The 19,773-nt window shown below is 37.0% G+C and overlaps 1 protein-coding gene across 1 annotated transcript in view; it reads left to right on the plus strand.

Annotated features, from left to right (window-relative positions):
* The window catches only part of Rbcn-3A (rabconnectin-3 alpha), a 49,419-nt gene that overhangs the window by 18,856 nt on the left and 10,790 nt on the right, over positions 1-19,773 (plus strand). The window contains exons 14-46 of the mRNA XM_090113116.1: positions 61-171; positions 255-436; positions 541-655; positions 946-1,138; positions 1,570-1,717; positions 1,939-2,137; positions 2,407-2,622; positions 2,825-2,979; positions 3,733-3,878; positions 4,140-4,243; positions 4,354-4,661; positions 4,820-5,104; positions 5,338-5,601; positions 5,785-5,934; positions 6,255-6,406; positions 6,523-6,586; positions 7,816-7,893; positions 8,640-8,762; positions 8,835-8,973; positions 9,150-9,329; positions 9,557-9,778; positions 10,026-10,201; positions 10,318-10,455; positions 10,539-10,654; positions 12,380-12,611; positions 12,883-13,114; positions 13,391-13,547; positions 13,792-13,997; positions 16,630-16,857; positions 17,077-17,309; positions 18,758-18,930; positions 19,225-19,325; positions 19,488-19,732. Coding sequence (XP_089969242.1) covers positions 61-171; positions 255-436; positions 541-655; positions 946-1,138; positions 1,570-1,717; positions 1,939-2,137; positions 2,407-2,622; positions 2,825-2,979; positions 3,733-3,878; positions 4,140-4,243; positions 4,354-4,661; positions 4,820-5,104; positions 5,338-5,601; positions 5,785-5,934; positions 6,255-6,406; positions 6,523-6,586; positions 7,816-7,893; positions 8,640-8,762; positions 8,835-8,973; positions 9,150-9,329; positions 9,557-9,778; positions 10,026-10,201; positions 10,318-10,455; positions 10,539-10,654; positions 12,380-12,611; positions 12,883-13,114; positions 13,391-13,547; positions 13,792-13,997; positions 16,630-16,857; positions 17,077-17,309; positions 18,758-18,930; positions 19,225-19,325; positions 19,488-19,732 — 5,771 coding nt within the window. The remainder of the gene's footprint in view (positions 1-60; positions 172-254; positions 437-540; positions 656-945; positions 1,139-1,569; positions 1,718-1,938; positions 2,138-2,406; positions 2,623-2,824; positions 2,980-3,732; positions 3,879-4,139; positions 4,244-4,353; positions 4,662-4,819; positions 5,105-5,337; positions 5,602-5,784; positions 5,935-6,254; positions 6,407-6,522; positions 6,587-7,815; positions 7,894-8,639; positions 8,763-8,834; positions 8,974-9,149; positions 9,330-9,556; positions 9,779-10,025; positions 10,202-10,317; positions 10,456-10,538; positions 10,655-12,379; positions 12,612-12,882; positions 13,115-13,390; positions 13,548-13,791; positions 13,998-16,629; positions 16,858-17,076; positions 17,310-18,757; positions 18,931-19,224; positions 19,326-19,487; positions 19,733-19,773) is intronic.

Consider the following 19,773-nt stretch of genomic DNA (forward strand, 5'->3'; position numbering starts at 1 on the left):
AATATTTTAACCAATATAAAAATATTATCAACATTAATATAATATTTATTATTTTATCAGGTCCACTGCAACCCGAAACGGTAACAACCCCATTAGAAAGTGTTCAAGAAGAAAAAGAAGAAGCCGAATGGCATCAGACCGCAGAACAACAGGCCGAAAATCGGGAAAATGGTCAGTCTCGAATTTACATTTATTAAAAAAAAGTTTTTTTAATGCTTAAATTAAAAGATTTTAATGACAAATCTCGAATACAGGAGAGGGGGAAGAAAACGACAATGATATTAAACGCAAAACAAGTATTACAACGGAAGACCTGGAGAACCAGGACTCCGACGTATTGGAGTCGGCACCTGTCATTTCAATGGTCACAAACCATACCAATGGCACGCTAAATCTCTGGCAGTTGACTTTCGATGATAAATCCAAGTTCTCTCAGGTAATAATAATTAGTATCTCATAAATAATAAATATTTTTTGTTTTCTGCACAAACCTTACAAGATAAAATTGTGGTAAGGACTCATATGTGAATTTTCTTACAGGTCCTCTCAATAGGCCACGCTTCAAGAGCGTCAGGACATCGGTTTAGAGTCAACGATATAACATGCCATCCAGTATTACCGCTATTACTAACAACTAGTCACCATAATATATCTGGTAAGGGCCCTCTATAGATCATAATATACTTTTTATGTACCAACTTAACAGTTATGTTTCCTTTAAATCTAATAATACTCCACTTACGAATGAAGGTGCTATGTGAATAAAAATATTTTTAACATACAAGTGAAATGTATACTTAATTACCCCTAAAATGTGGCACCTTACAAACTTACCATTTAATTTCACAATGCAGTAAGTCAGTTTAGTCTTCCTAGGTTTATGAAGTAAACATAAAAAAAATTAAATTATTTTCATTATTCTCACAAAATAAATGCTTAAAACAGACGAAGCACGCGAAACGGGTCCCACACCAGATCAACTAGCGGCAGGTGGACTATGTTCTGAACTCATAATGTGGCGTGTGGAATGCGTGGGTCCACTGGGAAAATCTGGTGGAGTTGCTGAACTGGCGCGTGTCAACTCGCCGCATCTCTCCGCGTTCAGTAATGTGGCTTGGCTTCCAACCTTACTGCCTAGGTAATAAGACTTCTTTTGTTTTTGATATTTGTGGGAAGATATACTTGGCCAATTAGCGGCGATTGATCTATGTTCTGAGCTGATAATATGGCCCGAGGGCCCGCTTGGCAAGTCTGGTGGTGTGGCTGAACTAGCGCGTGTCAACTCACCGCATCTCTCCGCGTTCAGTAATGTGGCTTGGCTTCCAACCTTACTGCCTAGGTAAATAAGACTTCTTTTGTTTTTTTTTATATTTGTGTGAAGATATACCTGATCAATTAACAACGGGTGAGTTCTGAGCTGATAAAATGGCACATGGAATGCGTGGGCCCCCAGTCTAAAGGCAGAAAATAAACATAAGTATTAATTTTAATTAAAACATTGTCTTTGATTAAGAAATAATATCTAGATACATTGTAATTATGTTAATGATGTTTTTATTTTATTTTCAGCACTACACTAGGAAACCTTTCAAATTCTCCATCTGCCTGTTTTGTTGCGAGTGATGGAGAGAGCTTACGGTTGTTTCAAGCAGTTATCGACGCTCGCACGTTGTTAGCAGAAATAGCATCATCAGAACGACGTCATAAAGATGTAATGGTATATTTATTTTGTAGATAGCTCTTTTATATTCCCGTAAAAAGTTAGATTAGAAATGCCTTATATAAAGTGGTTTATTTTTTAGTTTAAATGCATAGTGTATTTTAGAGGGACGTTTTAGAAAAAATCAACGTATCATTTAAGGGAAACTTTTCACATTCTTTGTCCAACAATACTTCTACAAAAAAACAGTTTTATTAAACATAATTTAATTTTCCCAGCACGACACAATGTCAATGTCATCGGACTCCACAATAGAAGAAGGCGGTGGAGTTCCCCTCCACGACCGTTTCAAGATCGTATCGCAACAGTCCACCGCACGGCCGGGCGCGATCATACAGTTGCACGCTATAGCGGACGCGACGCACGACTGGCACAATACGCAGCTGTTGCACGTGTTTCAAGAGCAGCTGATTACGGGTATGTTTCATTTTCAGCGATTTTTTTAGTAGAAGAATGTGAAACAATGAATAATAACAACATTGGGAAAAATATTCAATTTACTAGCTGTGAAGAATTACATGAACCTACACCTTAACACACATAAAACATCCAATTTTTCACAGCAATTCAATTCCACCGTTAATAGATGTGACGTCTCCGCATGACTATTTTTTTGTTTACTATTGCAAATATTCACTTTCTCTTGAAAATATTTAATTAATATAGAAATTATTTTAAAACTAAAGGTGAAAGAACATCAACCGATACGGAAAGCGCGGACTCCGGTGTGGAAGGATCAGACGTGAACACGATAACGGAAGCTGGTCTCGAAGCAATAGTGGATCTACGTAAAGCGGCAGTTTTCAATGAGCCCTTCTATATCGTGGTGTTAGAGAGAACTGATGGTGGCTCCACTGTGCATATGTGGCGGCTTACTGTATCGTCGCAGGCGGATCCTAATGGTACTTTTCCATTAATCTTTAAAAAAAAAACTGTTTTTTGTGTAGAAATGTATGAAATTTGTAGTTATTAACAAAAAAAAAACTATTTAAGACAGATATGGGAAAAAAATGCAATCATTTAATCAGAACAATAATTAAATTCGCATTTAAAAATAATTGATTTGTTTTCTGTATGGTCGTTAATACTTCGTTATTTTTGTAGATGATATAACAAATAGCATGATGTATGTACCGGATAGTGCTTTGGTACAAGAAGACGAAGGGGGAGAGTCTCGAAAGAATTCAGTGTCTGTTGATGCTGACCAACCAACGCCTACACAGCATTATCATTCACATCTTGCAATTACTACTAAAAAGGTACACTATTCATACATCCATACTAATATTATAAATGCGAAAGTAACTCTGTCTGTCTGTCTGTCTGTTACTCAATCACGCCTTAACTACTGAACCAATTTGCATGAAATTTGGTATAGAGATATTTTGATACCCGAGAAAGGACATAGGATAGGTTTTATCCCGGAAATCCTACGGGAACGGGTTTTTCTCTGAAAACGCGGGCGAAGCCGCGGGCGGAAAGCTAGTAAATTATACAATATGTATTAAGTTGGAGTGTGGAATATTATTGATTTACACTTACTAACGTAATAATCGAATATCTTCACTCCAACATAGATTTGCCTATTTTAATAATTGATTAAAATTATGGTAATAAAACAAGATTATTACTTATTCAAACTCAAAACTCAAACTCAAACATTCATTTATTCAATTAGACTACTATTTAGTAGCACTTTCGAATCGTTATTACATAAGTATTTTTAACATTTACCACCGTTATTTACGTTCTCTTCAGTTATTTACGTTTTCGCAAAAATAAATCTGTGAGAGTTGGTCCATTACGCTAAGGATAGAGACAAATGATATAAATTGGAGGAGGCCTTTACCCAGACAGGGGTTCCTATTCAAGAAAAATGAATAATTCTCCAAACTTAGTTCTCTTTAAACAGCATAATGTATAGTTTTTCTTTTTAAGTGTTAAATATGTAATCATAATACTGTAATATGATGGGAATTAAAAGGCTTAATTATTATTAATTATTAACCTAGGTCTGTGAATGTCCGCTATCTCTACCGGAAGGTGTGGATGTCATACATGCTACTCCAGCGGCGGGTCATTTGAGCTCAGCTTCGATATATCCAGCTTGTCTTGCGCCATACATACTTGCTACCGCCTGTTCGGATAGCACACTCAGGTAAGCTACGGTAACTTATATATTTATGTATCGGCACTAATCAATTAATTAAGGCATTAATAACGATGAAAATCTAGCTTTATTATTGCTGCACGGTTTCGCCAGTGGACGAACCTTGGTAAAAGCAAGTATTTCTATTACAACAAAAATTATTCTGGAACAAAAGTAACATGGTTGCGTTCATGTTTATAATACTTGTATGACAAGATAAAGTAAGATGAGTTTGTATAAACCAAATTTACAGAGAACAATTCTTTACAGATTTTGGAAGTGCAACGTCACTAAAAAAGATGACGATTTTGAGTATGCATGGAAGGAATGGGAAATGATGAACAAAGACCAAGAATCGACAATAGACATTCCAGGTATATTTTGATATCACCCTGAATGATTACTTATTTCATTCCAGCTGTTTTAAATTAGTTGTAAAGTGTTTGGATTGTGACTTGAATAATATTTTTCATGATATTTTTAGGCCAACCACTTCATATAAGCGCCGCGTACTCCGGACGTATCGCGTGCGCATATAAATGCGGACGCTCATTCACGCGTCCAAAAACGCTCTCAACAACCAATTCAAACAACCCTGACGCACGTTTCGTTAACCTTTGCGTTTGCGTATACGAATGCGAGAGTACTGGCGGTGCTGAATGGCTCCTAGAAGACACGATACCTTTGAGAAACGTGAGCCTCCCTCGTGTGGGAGTGTGCACGGACACACAGATCGATCTCTCTTATTTGCACGATACGACGTTCATGCAGAAGAAACAGAGGATTAATCAGGTTAGTTGTCACTCTATAAGTGTAGTTAAATAGTGTTCAATTTAGGATAACAACTACAACTTTCTATTTTAGATAAACTTACGTATATAATTTTTACGTTATGTAATTATTTATCCAAAAAAGCTTTCTAGTAAAATTTTAATTCAATTTCCTTACAGGTACTCCAAACGTTGTCTTCCGACGAGAGCCGTAACAACCGTAACGGAGAAGCGGATCCGGGCAAAGCTGCCGGTCTACTCGCTGTGCCATCCTTCAGTACTCTCCAATCTCTGCGCAGAAGCATCATGGAGAACGGCAACACTTGCCCGCTTACACAGAAACACTTGGTACAACTGGACTGGGTGTCGAAGGAAGACGGGTCTCATATACTCACGGTTGCTGTGGGATCCAGAGTATTGTTGTTCACTCCGGTGTCTAGTGATTTGGCGCAAGCTAATATTAAGGTAAGATATAGTGCAATAACGATGCTAAATTTAAAGTAATTCCCGATATATTTTGAAAGGTATAAAAAAATCGATTGCGTAGTGAAATTATTGCATTTTTAATTTCTTTAAAATTATTCAAATATTTATAAGCATTTTAATGCTATGCAAGTAAAAATTAAAATATTTTATGTACATCTTATTATAAATTTGCATAAAGAGGTTTAATGAATGAATATTTATTTTTATTGTAGGCTATGAAAGAATCGATAAACAACAACCGACCCATACTTCGCAAAGCTTCATCGCTAGCAGCGCCGCTATTCGTCGAAGAGATCCGATGGATGCAGCTACGTAGGATCGAGCTCAAAACAGCTGATGGACTTCCCCCACTACCGATGCAGATATCGTGGGTTCGAGACGGTATACTCGTTGTGGGCATGGACTCGGAAATGCACGTCTACTCGCAGTGGAAGCCGGAGAATCAACAGATCACTTCTGGACAAATGAGTGGACAGGTATAATAGTTAAATATAAAATACTTATGCATTTTGAAGCTACTGGTTGAGTTAGTCAAGTTAACGTTTAATACATTTATTAGTAACTGATATAACCTTCGAGTATTATAAAACAGCAATATCAGTTTATGTATGTAAATGTAACTATTTTTAGATAAAACAATATTTTTAATTCCTTCATAGGAGGTAGAAGAAGGCGGCGAATCTCGTGCCCTCCGTGACTCAGACTTGCGTGTTTCGGCGCCGCACTTGCAGCGTGTTTCGTCCATCAACTTGCAGCTGCTTGAGAGAGACGCGAGACGCAGGAACAAAGCGCAACCGGATCAGCCACAGGTATAGTTATAACTGTATTTTATTGGCTGTAGATATTATATATATTCTTTCCATGTGGTAGGCACTCTTTTCAATGTGGTGTGAATACTTTTTTAATACGAAACACCATAAAGGTTGCTAAAAAATTGTAAAATTTATAATCTTAACTCATCATTTGAACAATATTTGAACCAGATTAACCCATTGACCACCGAGCGGCCCGATCGGGCCGAGACACAATAGATTTTCTATTGTGTCTGTGATCCGAGGACTGACGGATTAATACATATTTTTTATTATTTTTTATGAAACTGCAATGATTAACGCAAATTTATTTCCAGCCATTATTGGACTACATGCCGGACTTCGGATTGTTTGAAGCATCACAGATGGCATGTCCAGTGTTGCCGCAATATCATCCTAAACAACTGATGGAATTGCTCAACAGTGGCAAAATACGATGGGTTAAAGCTATTTTAGCGCATCTGGTTCGGTAAGAATATCTTCAAAAGAATGCAATTAATGGAAGAAATATTTTAAAAATGTTTGAATCATAGAGCCATATTTAGTTGTTTTCATAAGAAACGTAAAAAATGACTTTACTTTCAGGTGTATTGGTGGAACTTACACAAACCGAAGTTCCCAAGGTGACGAAGATAGTATATCAAGACAGGTATTTGAATATGTTTATCCTCACAAATGTCAATTGGTTAAGTATTGTGGATCAGTGTTATTTGTTATGGTTGTGGTTGCCATATTATGTTGTGGTCTGAGTGGCAGGTACTTTTAGTGATTATGATGATAATTCCTTATACGGCAAGGAAATCATGAAGAAAAATATGTCGTTAATCACAGATTACCATATCACTGTTATGAAATAATTAACATTTCATATGCAAAATCCTGGTCACAATCTAATCATAAATTGTACCGCTGTCTGTGCATTTGCATGACACGTGACGATCGTGCTATTGGAATGTATGATGTTGTTTGATGCAAAATCTCCTTTAGAAGTCTCTAATTGAGTTATTGAAGTATACCCACATTACGGTCAAACTAAAATGATTAACCAAATTGAACAACTAAAACGATTAACAAAATTGTATATACCAAATAGCAGATTGCATGGCACCAACATCAATTTTTTGTTCACATTTGGTCAAATATATCGTGTGGTTAAAATTTTTGCTCAAAATCAACTTTTTAGGAATTCGTTTCGTGACATAAATTTAAAAAATGTTAAGAGGCCAGTGTTAGAAACTGCATAAGGCACATACATATAATAATATAACTCATAACTGTGTACTTACTGTTTTAAATTATCATAAAGAAAGAATTATAGAGGCATTTTCTCGAGAAATGTGAGGAACCAGTGCAATATTTGCCAAATCATTTTATGAAAGCATGAAAAGGTCCGCATATATTCTCCTAGCTTTCAGATTTCCCCTGGTAATGTAGCAGTTACTTAAAGCGAACTATAAACATCTAGCTTTGTGAGTGCTCATGGGCGGTGGTGATAGCCACATAAGGTGACCCATTCGTTACTAACCCGCTCGCTCTTACAAACAAATTTTAGAAAGTGGAGTATATAAACCTCCATTCGCAAAAGAGCATACGTGTGTCTCGAGTATATTTAAAACTCCATCAGAAAAAAAGACCATAGGTGTGTCTCGAGTATATATTATAGGTGTGTCTCCTTTCGGATATGAGAACATAGTCGTGTCTCGGGTATATATAAACCTCCGTTCACAAAAACAGCATACGTGTGTCTCGAGTATATATTATAGGTGTGTCTCTATTCGGATATGATTACATAGTCGTGTCTCGAGTATATATAAACCTCCGTTCACAAACAAAGAGCATAGCTATGTCCCGTCGTATGCATGTGGGTGGTTGTTGCAGCGCGGCTGGTCGCGGTCCCGCACGCTGTCCGTGTCGTTCGCCGCGGGCGCCGCATCGCCGCTTGACGGCGTCGCACAGGTGACCTAGCTTATACACTCGTTGGGTCTGGAATATTTGCTGAATGGAATTTATATTTAAAACCAATAATTTATTAATTAAATCTGTTATCCAAATTATTTTAAGGGGAAACCTTTACTTGTAGCTGTTTTAATATACTTTAAAGCATTTTTATTCAATCGAAAGTTTTCTTGAATATGAATGTATAATTTAAGTACGCTGTACAAATATTGTCAAATTTTAATTTTTACTTGTGAAAACGTAATTGGACACATTTGATTAGTAGTTGATATTCCAGACCTGAATATTTATCTAACAGCAACAAAATGTTTGCTTTCAAAGCTTATACATTGTGCAAATATCCAAATAGTACCACAGAAATAAAATGTTTGCTTTCATCCAATATTGCACAGATCGATTCCCATTACTCACTTTGTTCACACATTCTGAAAGGGAAACGTCGAATCTTTTATGGGCTTACAAAAATCTTTAAGACAGATGTAGCTCATGAATGAATTAATAATTTAATTTATTTATTTAATGGCTGTACATAATATGTTTGCCTATGTATTTGATGTTAAAAGATATTTCAATGGAAAAAAAAATATTTTGTATTTTATTATTTTTAAATAATTAGAATTTCTTCATCTTTATTTTGTTAGATTCATAGCAAAATAAGAAAGTTAGATAAAATAATTACGATAAAGTGTTTAGCCCACCTTTTGCTTTGAAATCTTCTTTAACAATATGAAAATTGGGATGTATAGATAACAGAAGATGTTCAGTTGGATTACGCGGAATTGACTTCGGTGCCTCCTCTACCTCTATGGACATTGCTTGTCGCTGACAAGGAGTCCGCTCATCATCCGTCCACTATTCAAGAAGCTAAGGTAAATAAAGTCTTAATTACAATGGGGATTAAAAGTGAAAAGTCAATTTTAAACTACGTTATATTTTTTTAGGATTACAATGAACTATTCGAAGGAACTATGGAAGTTGAAGAGGACTTGGATGCTTTGCTCTTGGAAGAAGAAGACGGCGTTGACCGTAGGCCTTCAATGCCAGAACGTCAACCGTTATCACATTTTGGCCCCAGACAAGGTATACAATAGATCAAAGAGATTAAAAAGCATATTTTTGTTCAGTCTGTTGTTCCATTTTTTATTTCTATCGTGGATTTATTGTAACTGACAGTAAATTTGTGATACGATGTTTGAGAATTATTGAGAAATATATCGGTCCATTTACTTATAACTTACACTTCTAAATTATTTCAGGTCGCATCCTTTCTCGTCTTTTAACACACACGCACTTGCCGGGTCTTAGCTCGCTAGACCAAATGCATTTGTTGGCGTTAGCTGATACAGTGTCAACTTGCGATGCGGACTTTACTGAGCGATTAACGAATAATGCAAGGGTTGATGCTGCTCAAGGAGCTGGACAGGAAATAATACCGGGTGAGTTACAATAAGTTGTTTAGAAATACATAGAATAAGTATTGACACATTCTCCAAACTTAAAAAAACTGTTTCATGATGTCTCTTAATTTGTTTTAAATAGTTTACTCGTATACTTTGTCTATTTGTAAAATTTTTATAGAAGTTTTAAACTACCCACATTTATTTTAGTATCAATATTGCTAGAAAAAAAATGATTTATCATAATAACATTTCAATAATTCCAGACTCGCTCGACGACTGTGGCCTCCGGTTCCTTCTAGCTATGAAGCACTATGGCTATTTACTCCGTTGCCTGCCGCTAGCTCAACGTGCTTCGTTACAAAGAACAGGTGTGGGTACCTGTAACCTCGTGTGGGCTTTCCACTCGGAGTCGCACGAACAGTTGCTGGCTTTAGTACCGGGATACACTAAGGGACAGCCCAAATGGAGCACTATGAGGGAATTGGGTGAGTTTTTTAATGAAATAAAATTATTTAAGACTTAACACAATATCAGTAAATTATAAATTCATAGAATGCATTTAAAGTAAAAATTACAGAATTATGTACATTAGAAAATGTCGAGTAATTTTATATGAATCTATTTTTCCTCTGAACACGTAAAAAGCATTTGAGAAATATTCCTAAATTTATCAAGATGATCTTATATGTTTAAAACATCCATAAATATTTTTTTCGAATTGTTGTTTTATAGGTGTCGGTTGGTGGATAAGAGGAGATTTACTGCGGATATGCGTTGAGAAGTTAGCTCGCGCCTCCTACATGGCAAAGCAGGATCCAATGGATGCCGCGTTATATTATTTGGCTATGAAAAAGAAAACTTTGTTGTGGGGTCTGTTCAGATCTAATCATCACGATAAGATGACTGCAGTAAGTTGATTAAATTATACGTGAATTATTAAAAATAATGCAAAAAATGTTGTTTATTTAACCCATATTATTTCTTTCTATTTGTACATTTTTTAAGTGATTTCAACGTTTTACAGTTCTTTTCAAATGACTTCGGCGAAGATCGTTGGAGAAAAGCAGCGTTAAAGAATGCTTTTGTGCTTCTTGGAAAACAGAGATTTGAACATGCTGCAGCATTCTTTTTGTTGGGAGGTGCTTTGAAAGACGCGTTAGAGGTAATTTTTGATACAATGATATTTAAAAGTATGAGTTTTGTTTTTTCATTTCAATATTGTTTTAATGTCATTCATATTTTTAGGTACTAATAACCCGTTTAGGAGATCTACAATTAGCGATGGTTGTAGCCAGGTTATATGAATCGGATACCACATTACCGCCGAGCTTAAGGAAGCTACTTATGGATGAAATATTAGGGTAAATATTTGTTAAGTTATCAATACTAATTTGTTACATTATAGTTCAAAAATATCTTGTTTAATGTGCAGTTTACTTATAAATCCATTTCAATTTTGAGCTATTTGCAAATTGTGATTATGGTTCTTTTTTCTGAGATTTTAAATCTAGTCCTCTTTAGGGTGACAAATCAACATCGAGCTATGCTGCGCTGTACTGCGTTGTGCTGTGTTGTGTTTCTTAAGCTACGTTTTTTTAACAATTAAACGATGCTGCGCTGTACTGCGCTGTGATGTGCTGTGTTTCTTAAGCTACGTTTTTTAACCTTCCTATACTCGCGCGTTGGTCTGTGAGACCGACGAACCACATTTTCGTAATTATTTTTATGCAGGTAAATCCTGTGAAGTCGAGTTCCTTGCTAGTTTCCGGATTTGGGGCTAACTTCATTTTAGTGCACGTCGCGTGGTCGGCAGAAGTTCACGTGTCATAGCATTTGGCGCCAATCGGTCCATGAGACCGACGCGAGTATAGGTGCAACTTTTTGTGTAAGTATTAATATTATATATTTTGTACATTTATATATTTTTACAGACTTTGAATTCTTTATGAAGTATGTATAATAAAATATATGTATGAATGTTGCTCTAAATTATATTTTGGCCAATTTTTTAGGCCATACTTCATGTCAAAATGAACGATGATCAAATCAGATTGTTGCTGGAAGAATCAAGTTCTGGTTCAGCTATGAAGACGAAAATGACAGTGAGGTGGAAGACAACGTGGAGGTAGGTACAAGAAGAGACATACGAAACCGAGCAAGACGATGACAATGAAGAGATATCTGAGGAAAAACAGTGAAGTTCCCGTGATTTTTACTTGGGAAAAGATGGACAGACAAGGCTCAAAACTAAGCCAAACATAGATAAATATTATGTGCTTTGATATTATGTTGATTATTATTATTTAGAAGTTTATTTTGTTTTGAAAAAGAAGTTCTGTTTTTAATTTAGTTTTCCCTAGTACTTAAGAAAAACATCTCAAATTCAAGGACTGATTTGTGATAGACTATAAGTCAATAAAATAATTAATAAACTAAGTATGATCAATACTATTTTGTTTCAGTACATCCCAAACAATCTAGCTCAGTATAAAGTAATCAGCAGCTCGTGTAGTCGTTTATCTCGTCAAATATGACCCTATTTTCAAAAAACGTAAACATTACGACATAGTTGAATCCGATGAAGATGAAAGTGAAGAAGAAGCGGATATGGATATTTTATGTGTTATTTTGTTGTTAAAAGAGTCCAGTCACGGTAGCTTGTTACCTCACACCATACGTGAAAAAAAGGAAAATTTTAATGAATTTAATGCGGCGATGGAGGGGCACGCAGCGTGCTCCAAACCTAGCATAGCTCGACACAGCGCAGCATGGCAGAGCTCCATAAAAACATAGCACAGTTCGGCACAGCGCGGCTCAGCACGGCGGGTAGCGCGCCTCGCTCGAGACTGCTGCGTTTTTAAACAGAGCGTAGCCTCACACAGCGCAGCACAGCATGGGTTGTTTGTATCCTCATTAAAATATTAGACGAGCGAGTTGACCAAACACAGCACAGCGCAGTACAGCGCAGCATAGCTCGATGTTGATTTGTCACCCTTACTCTAATATCCTACAAAGCAGACTAACGACTAACGCTATGTAACTTTAAAAATTTGTTTGTAAAAAATCTATATTTTTTTCCTACCTAGCGGTGAGACAGAAGACGGAGAAATGGATCTAGAACACGCGCACCCAGACCCGTTCGTTCGTTCCATGGCGCTATGGGAACTGAAACAATATGGCGCAGCGTTAGACACGCTATTGACGCCCGCGGGCAGATTGCACGCGGCGAGAGATAATGAGCCGCAACCGAGCGTGTTTAACTTCTATGTGTATCTGCGGACGCATCCAAGGCTGAAACGGCATAATATGCCTAGTCAGGCAAGTTATGCTTGATATAAGATTAGAATACAGAAATTAATGAAAAAAAAAGTAAATTGTTTAGATGTTTTTAACAACGGTCCTTATAGATCAGTTGCCAGGTATACAGACATTTATTATATTTTGTTTTTATAAGATTTGAAATTGTCAACCTTATGAAGCTGTTTTAATTTTTATTCTTATAATTTTGAGTTTGTACTTTTTGTATCGTATTTCTGTATGTTTATTTCTAGTGCCAGCATTCTGTTATGTCATTAAAAAATAATTACAGGGTGCTACACTAGCTTTATTAAATCAAGAGCCAGACGAGGGTATAACGCGGTTAGAGCGGCGTCTATACTTCCAAACCGCACACGGGCACTTCAAAGCGGGTTGTCCCGCACTAGCTCTGGAAGTGCTCTCTAAGCTTCCGGCGCGTGTGAGAGACGAGAAACCGAAGAATGTGGTGCCGGAACAGAATCAAGTGGTCATTCATACGGGGCAATTCGACGATTCGACGAAGAGTAAGTATTCAGAACTATAAAAACTGAAATTATAATGTGTGTTCTTCTCTGTGTATTACCAAATTAGCCAATTATTTTGCATGAACTAATTTTTAAAAGCATTTCCCTTTTCATTTTTTTCCAAGTTGTAGTTCAACAAGAGCAAAAAAACGATTACTAGTCAGAGAAAACTTGATCAAAATCTCAAAGTTAATTTTACAATTTCACTTTTCTGTTTACTTTCGTGGAATGTTACTTTTCGATCATATTAAAGAAATTATTTTTTAAATATAACAGAAGAAGAAACCACAGTCGATTGGGCAGCGCCTTCAGTAGATTGGAGCGCTCCCGTCAGTGTACCGAAAACGGAAGAGTTGGATCTCGACTGGGGTGCTCCCGTTTCCACCGCTAAGAATGATGAACTGGTGCTCACGTGGGATGATGATGATAATAAGTTTGTTACTTTTTTCTATAGTTTGTAAAAAGTATTGCAATAATTAGGATAGATACAACTTAAATAAAGATAATAATATGTATGAAACTGCTTGTTACAGTTATTGGAATAAAGGAGAATGTATTGTTATTCGTGTATCCACTCTGATTGAAGCTGTAAATAAAACATTAATGAAACAATAATTATTAAAAAGTAAGGCTCCCTTTTACTGTAAAAAACTTTTCAAAAATGTTGTATTTTTTAGATCCGACGCATCAGGAACATCAACACCGCCACTAGAAATAAAAATAAATAAAACCGAAGAGGAACCGGTTACAAATGGAGTGTCTGAACCAGAAAAGGACGATACACCGACCGTTGATATCATGGCGCAGCAGCTCAAGTTTGTTGCGTGCCTTAAAATATTGATGGAAGAGCTGAGCACGCTTGCTACTGGATTTGAAGTGGACGGTATGTATTAACGTTGAGTTAGTTATGTGTTTAAAAATAAATAATTTAATTATTAATATTATAATGTGAAGTTTCTTACGTCAACATGTTAGAAGGGGGAACATCTATTTATGTTTGAAATATTAATTTATATGAAACTAAATTCACATTGCAGTTTTACACTTTGCGATTATAAAATGGGTAGAGATAAACTACGATAACATGGCGCGCCCCTCCAAAATTCAAAACGTTTGAAAGTATTTGTGAAAGTATTTACAATGCACCACCAAGATTCACAACGCATGTGTGCGTAATGAGACGGCCGTCAAACAAAAACAAATCCACGGATTTGTTGCTCGACTAGTCACGCTCTAATCGCTCATTATTATTAGTAATGGCGCTGCACTGACGTATTCTATGAAAACGACACGTGCGTTGTCTTGGGCGCTCGGCAACTTATGATTAGTTGACCAACAAATCTGGACGTAAAGTACTAAAGACGAATACGTACAACTACATACAAACTCCTTCGTAAGGATGTCACTACACACATTGAAACAGTAATTTGGAGGGGCGCGCCATGTTATCGTAGTTTATCTCTATTATTATCAAAATGAATGGTAATGAATTGAATCTCAAGAAAGCTTTCACATTTCGATATTTTCTATATTTTGTCTTAAAAAAATATATTGCGTGCACATGCACTAAATAAACGCACATGCACTTACATGCATATGCTATTTGAAAAATACAAGTGCAATATTTTATGTACTTGTTTCAAATATCTAATCATTTGGACTTGTGTTATGGAATCCAGCCATCTGGTTTCCATAACACAAGCGAAAAGCTTAGTATGGGATCATGTTATGTACCTACATATAACACGCCTTAACTATTAGAGGATGCATGGGGCCACCCAAGAAGGACTTGCACCTGTTAGCAATTGCGACATCGCGCACACCTGCGATTCCAGAGAGTGTTGCGGCAATCATCGCCACCGCGACGCTGTAGCTGCTCCGCCGTGGATGACGAGCACTCTTTGTTCCAACATTGAACGGGAGGGACATAGTTTAAGTTAGGAATAATTTATCATGTAATTTTTTTACAATAAATTATTAATAAGTAAATTTCGGTTTTTTTTTGCGCCTTCGCGGGTCGGTCAATATAATTGGCGCAGTCTTGTGGATAATCCTTGAGAGCCGTCTCTCGGAACGCGAAACTACAAGCATCGAGTATCGCTATTCCATCGGAGGGACGACGACGGGGATCCAGAACCTACACCATTGGCCACCGCAACGCGAAGGGTATCCAAACATTGATACTGCAGGAAAGGCCGAAATTTAAATCCTGTAAGTACACTAATTCTCTTAGTGACTTGCCACTCCTAGATTGTAAGTTTTCCTAGATTACCCATTCACGGGAACCGAGGAACTGTAGTGCGTAGGCTTAAAATATATTAATTCATCGCGAATTAATTTTAGAATTTTACAAAATCAATTTGTAAAATTCAAATATAGATTAATAAGTTTAAATATTAATTCATTACGAATTAATTTTCGAATTTTATAAAATCAATCGTAAAATTCAAATATAAATCTATATTACGTTGATAAAAGACTAATAAGTTCAAATATTAATTAATTATGAATTGAATTTCGAATTTTACCATTTAATTAATTTATAATTTAAATTTAAATATATTAAGTAAAGATTATTAAGTTTTTTTTTATCTAACGAAGTTAATAAATTTAATTAAGTTTAGTATATTCCTAAAGGTAGTACAGATATTTAAAATGTCAGATTTGGATAAAATTTTTAATGCACTTAGACTTTTGCCAGAATTTGATAGTAATGTTAAATAAATTACACAAATTTTATGGCAAAGAGCAAATCCTTCAAGTTAATTATAGAGAATATTTAGAAATATAGTTATAGTTTTTACGTTCCCGGTTGTCCTTCATACTACCTTTAAATTATTTAAATTATCCATACTTCCCAATAAAGATAGTAAAGTCCTAATTCCACCCTATCCTTTTGTGGCAATTCACGACGAGGATTTTATGTACATGGAGGCAGAATGCCCGAAGTCTGGCCTAGAGTATCTATGTGAGGACAAGCTGAACCATCATAGATCCAAAAATGAGTGCCTACATCAAAGCCTATTACTACGAGTGTTCATGGTAATCAAAAAGAAGAAATAGAACATCAATCGGCGGAGGGTGAAATTTCAGCGATATTAACGAGCCTTGCCCGCCAATAATCGCTGAACTTCAGGAGGGAGGTGTTATGTACCTACATATAACACGCCTTAACTATTAGAGGATGCATGGGGCCACCCAAGAAGGACTTGCACCTGTTAGCAATTGCGACATCGCGCACACCTGCGATTCCAGAGAGTGTTGCGGCAATCATCGCCACCGCGACGCTGTAGCTGCTCCGCCGTGGATGACGAGCACTCTTTGTTCCAACATTGAACGGGAGGGACATAGTTTAAGTTAGGAATAATTTATCATGTAATTTTTTTACAATAAATTATTAATAAGTAAATTTCGGTTTTTTTTGCGCCTTCGCGGGTCGGTCAATATAATTATCAGATCGTGCCGTGTGTGAAAATTGTCCTGAAATATTTAAATATTTATTTATTTATTTACAGGTGGGCATCTCCGCTACCAGTTATACATCTGGTTGGAACGTGAAGTGGAAGCGCTCCGGCGTCTCTGCGGCTACGTAGCGACGCCGCCCGCGGGAGAACTGCTATGTGCTGATCCAGAACAAACACCATTGCCAGATAAACCGACACTGCATCAACTGCTTGTGCGGGAAAAGGCAGATTTTGAAGCGAAAGTGCAGCGGGCGGTTAGGAGGAAGAAGTGGCTTAAAGGTGAGAGATACTAGGTTGCTTAATTCTATATTATTGACTCAACAAAAATTTCTTCAACAAATCTTTATAACATTGAATTTCATAAAAAAAGTTACGGATTAATTTCAGACCTACGATAAACTAAGTAAACTACTTCACCTATCTACAATTAACATGTCAATAACATTTGATCAATTAATACACTTACTAATTATGTCTGAGGATTTTCATTGTTCGCAGCCAACGAGACCTTACTCCGAACTCTACTATCCTACTGCTCACTCCACGGTGCCGGGGGCGGTGGTCTAGCATCAGTCCGCATGGAGCTAGTATTGCTATTACAAGAACTGGGTCAGGATAAGCAGCATCAACAATTGCTGTCACCACTGCCTTTCCCAACCACGCTGCCGTTACTGGCCGCTGCTGTGGCAGCTAATAATACGGTTGTTGCTGATCCTGTGAGGCACTTGCAGGTTGGTGTGAAAATATTATATTAGCTTGGTAGCGATATAATACAGGGTGGGCCATGAATTAGTTAACATTTGAAAAAATCGTATAAAAAAAACCATTTAATATATTTTAGAAATCGTTCATTTACGAGAATGCTTATTAGTTGTAATTTATTTTTTAAAAATTATTTCGTCTAAATGGCCACCGTTACGGGTTTTGCACTCATCTCAGCGAGTCCTGAAGTATTCGAATACTCTTCTGCAAAGAGATCGCCGACATCTCTTCGATGATTTTTTCCGGCCCATACAGTTACCTTAGGAGAGTGAAGTGGCCTCTCATGTTTAGCTTTAGGATTTTTGCTGCTCCAATCCCTGAAATTCTGTTTGTTTACATGTCCATTTAGGTGGAAATGGGCTTCGTCAGAGAATAAGATATTGTCAAAATTACTGAATCGAGTTAACATTGTTTCGGCATATGACTTACGCAAATTTAAATCATTAGGGTTTAGTTCTTGCACTAGCTGGATCTTATATGGATGTAATTTCAAATCTAATTTCAAAATACGGCGTAATGATGTGCGGGATAATCCTAATTCAGCCGAACGTTTGCGTGTCGATAAATCTGGATCACGTCGAACAGAAGCGGAAACTGCATACTGCACGTTCTCTTCGCTCCGAGAAGTCCGCGGGCCGGTGGTTTGTTTCACATTTAGTGTAGATCCCGTCTCTTCGAACTTCTTCACCCATTTCTTTATTAAAGGTGCACTTGGACACTGACTTAAGTCGTGTAAACCATGTTCAACGCGAAATAAGCGTCTCACAGTAATGAGCGAAAAGTTGTTTAAATAAAACTGTTTCACGCAGTAAGCGCGTTGCGACCCCGTGAAATGATCCATTGCGACTAAATTTCCAAAAAGCGAGCTAGTGCCCCCGCCCGCGCCCGCGCCCCGCACGGCAATAGTTTGCGCGGTAAGTTACATTTAAATGTTAACGAATTCTTGGCCCACCCTGTATAAAACATGACTGGCCGGTTGGCTTGGTTGGTAGTGACCCTGCCTTCCAGGCCACTCGTCGTTGGTTCGATTCCCACCCGGGGCAAATATTTGTGTGATGAACATAGATATTTGCTCTGTGTCTGGGTGTTATCTATATAAGTATTTATTTAAAAATATACATATATGTATGTTTATCAGCCATCTGGTTTTCATAACACAAGCGAAAGCTTAGAATGGGATCAGGTCGTGCCGTGTGTGAAAATTTTCTATTTATTTATTAATGAACATTAATATGACTATTTATATGATTATTTCTATTGCAATAAATCAAGTTGTAAGTGTAGTGTAAAAAAGGGAAACGAACCATCTCTTGGAGAGACTTCCGTGTGAAAAAATAATAAATCTCTTTTAAATGGCTGAATTCTATATTTCTCGTACAAAGATCTCATCATATTTACCATCTAAACTTGTTTCCAGTCCGTAGCCCACGACATGCTAGGCACGATCGGCGAGCTAGGAGTTCCGGGTGGTTCGGCTACACGCCTCTTACACACATTACGAGAACTGGCCGTGGCTCTGTCCGCTTGCATCTATCAAAGCCTGTGCGATTCGGATACCTTCAGCTTGAAACACCCGCAGCATCATGATGGGTGAGATTTTTTGTATGACTTTAGTGTGCATGTGAAAAAAATACCATGGTTGCCCGTTTAGATCATTTTATAAAGCAATATATTTAAACTTAAAGCTTAATTTTTATGGATATTTTTTTTTGTTTATTCTTGATTGGATAAGTCTTATAAAAAAGAAGTCCAATTAATTACGATTAGGTAAAAATGTTGTTATTTCATATGAACTTTTCAATACAAATGTAACGTGACTTAAACATCAATTGATACAAATACATATGTATAAAGTAAAGTACGATAAACTTTTCGTTATTACAGAATCATTGCTGAAACGCCGGGTACATCCAACTTGCTTGTCAGAGCGAGACGATTTTCAACAGAAGAACTCGCAGTTACTACTCCTTCCAACAAATGGCCTGGTAAGTCATTTTATTTTTTAAACTAAGCATTCCAAATGTAAATTTTTTGCGTGTCAATCTTTGCTCTTACTTTACAGCTTCTTTATTCGCCACTCTATTTTCGTGTATCGAGACTTTTCATTCTAGCTTCGGTTCTCGCTGCTAAAACGCATATATTTATAGGTGTATCAGCGCTCCGCGGGCTAGCTTTACGAGCGGCAGAGGAAGAAGACGCTCCCCGCTTACCAGTGCTACTCGCTGAAGCGTTCTGTGCGGTTTACCTGGCCCTTTTGGGCTGGGCTCTAGCAGCCAGAGATGCGCATCTACTGTATAGACTCGCTGCGCACAATATGGAGACCAAAGTGCACGCTAAGCTGTTCGGTGGGGGGGTTAGGAGATTGCTCACTACAGCGCCCGCTCCGCCACAGGTATTTTGAAAATAAAATAGAAGAAAACTTTATTAATTGCA

Source organism: Colias eurytheme, chromosome 19, assembly GCF_061535395.1.
Source record: "Colias eurytheme isolate Ceu_HAF_F1 chromosome 19, ilColEury1 Martin Lab GWU primary, whole genome shotgun sequence".
Classification (NCBI taxonomy): Eukaryota; Metazoa; Arthropoda; class Insecta; order Lepidoptera; family Pieridae; genus Colias; species Colias eurytheme.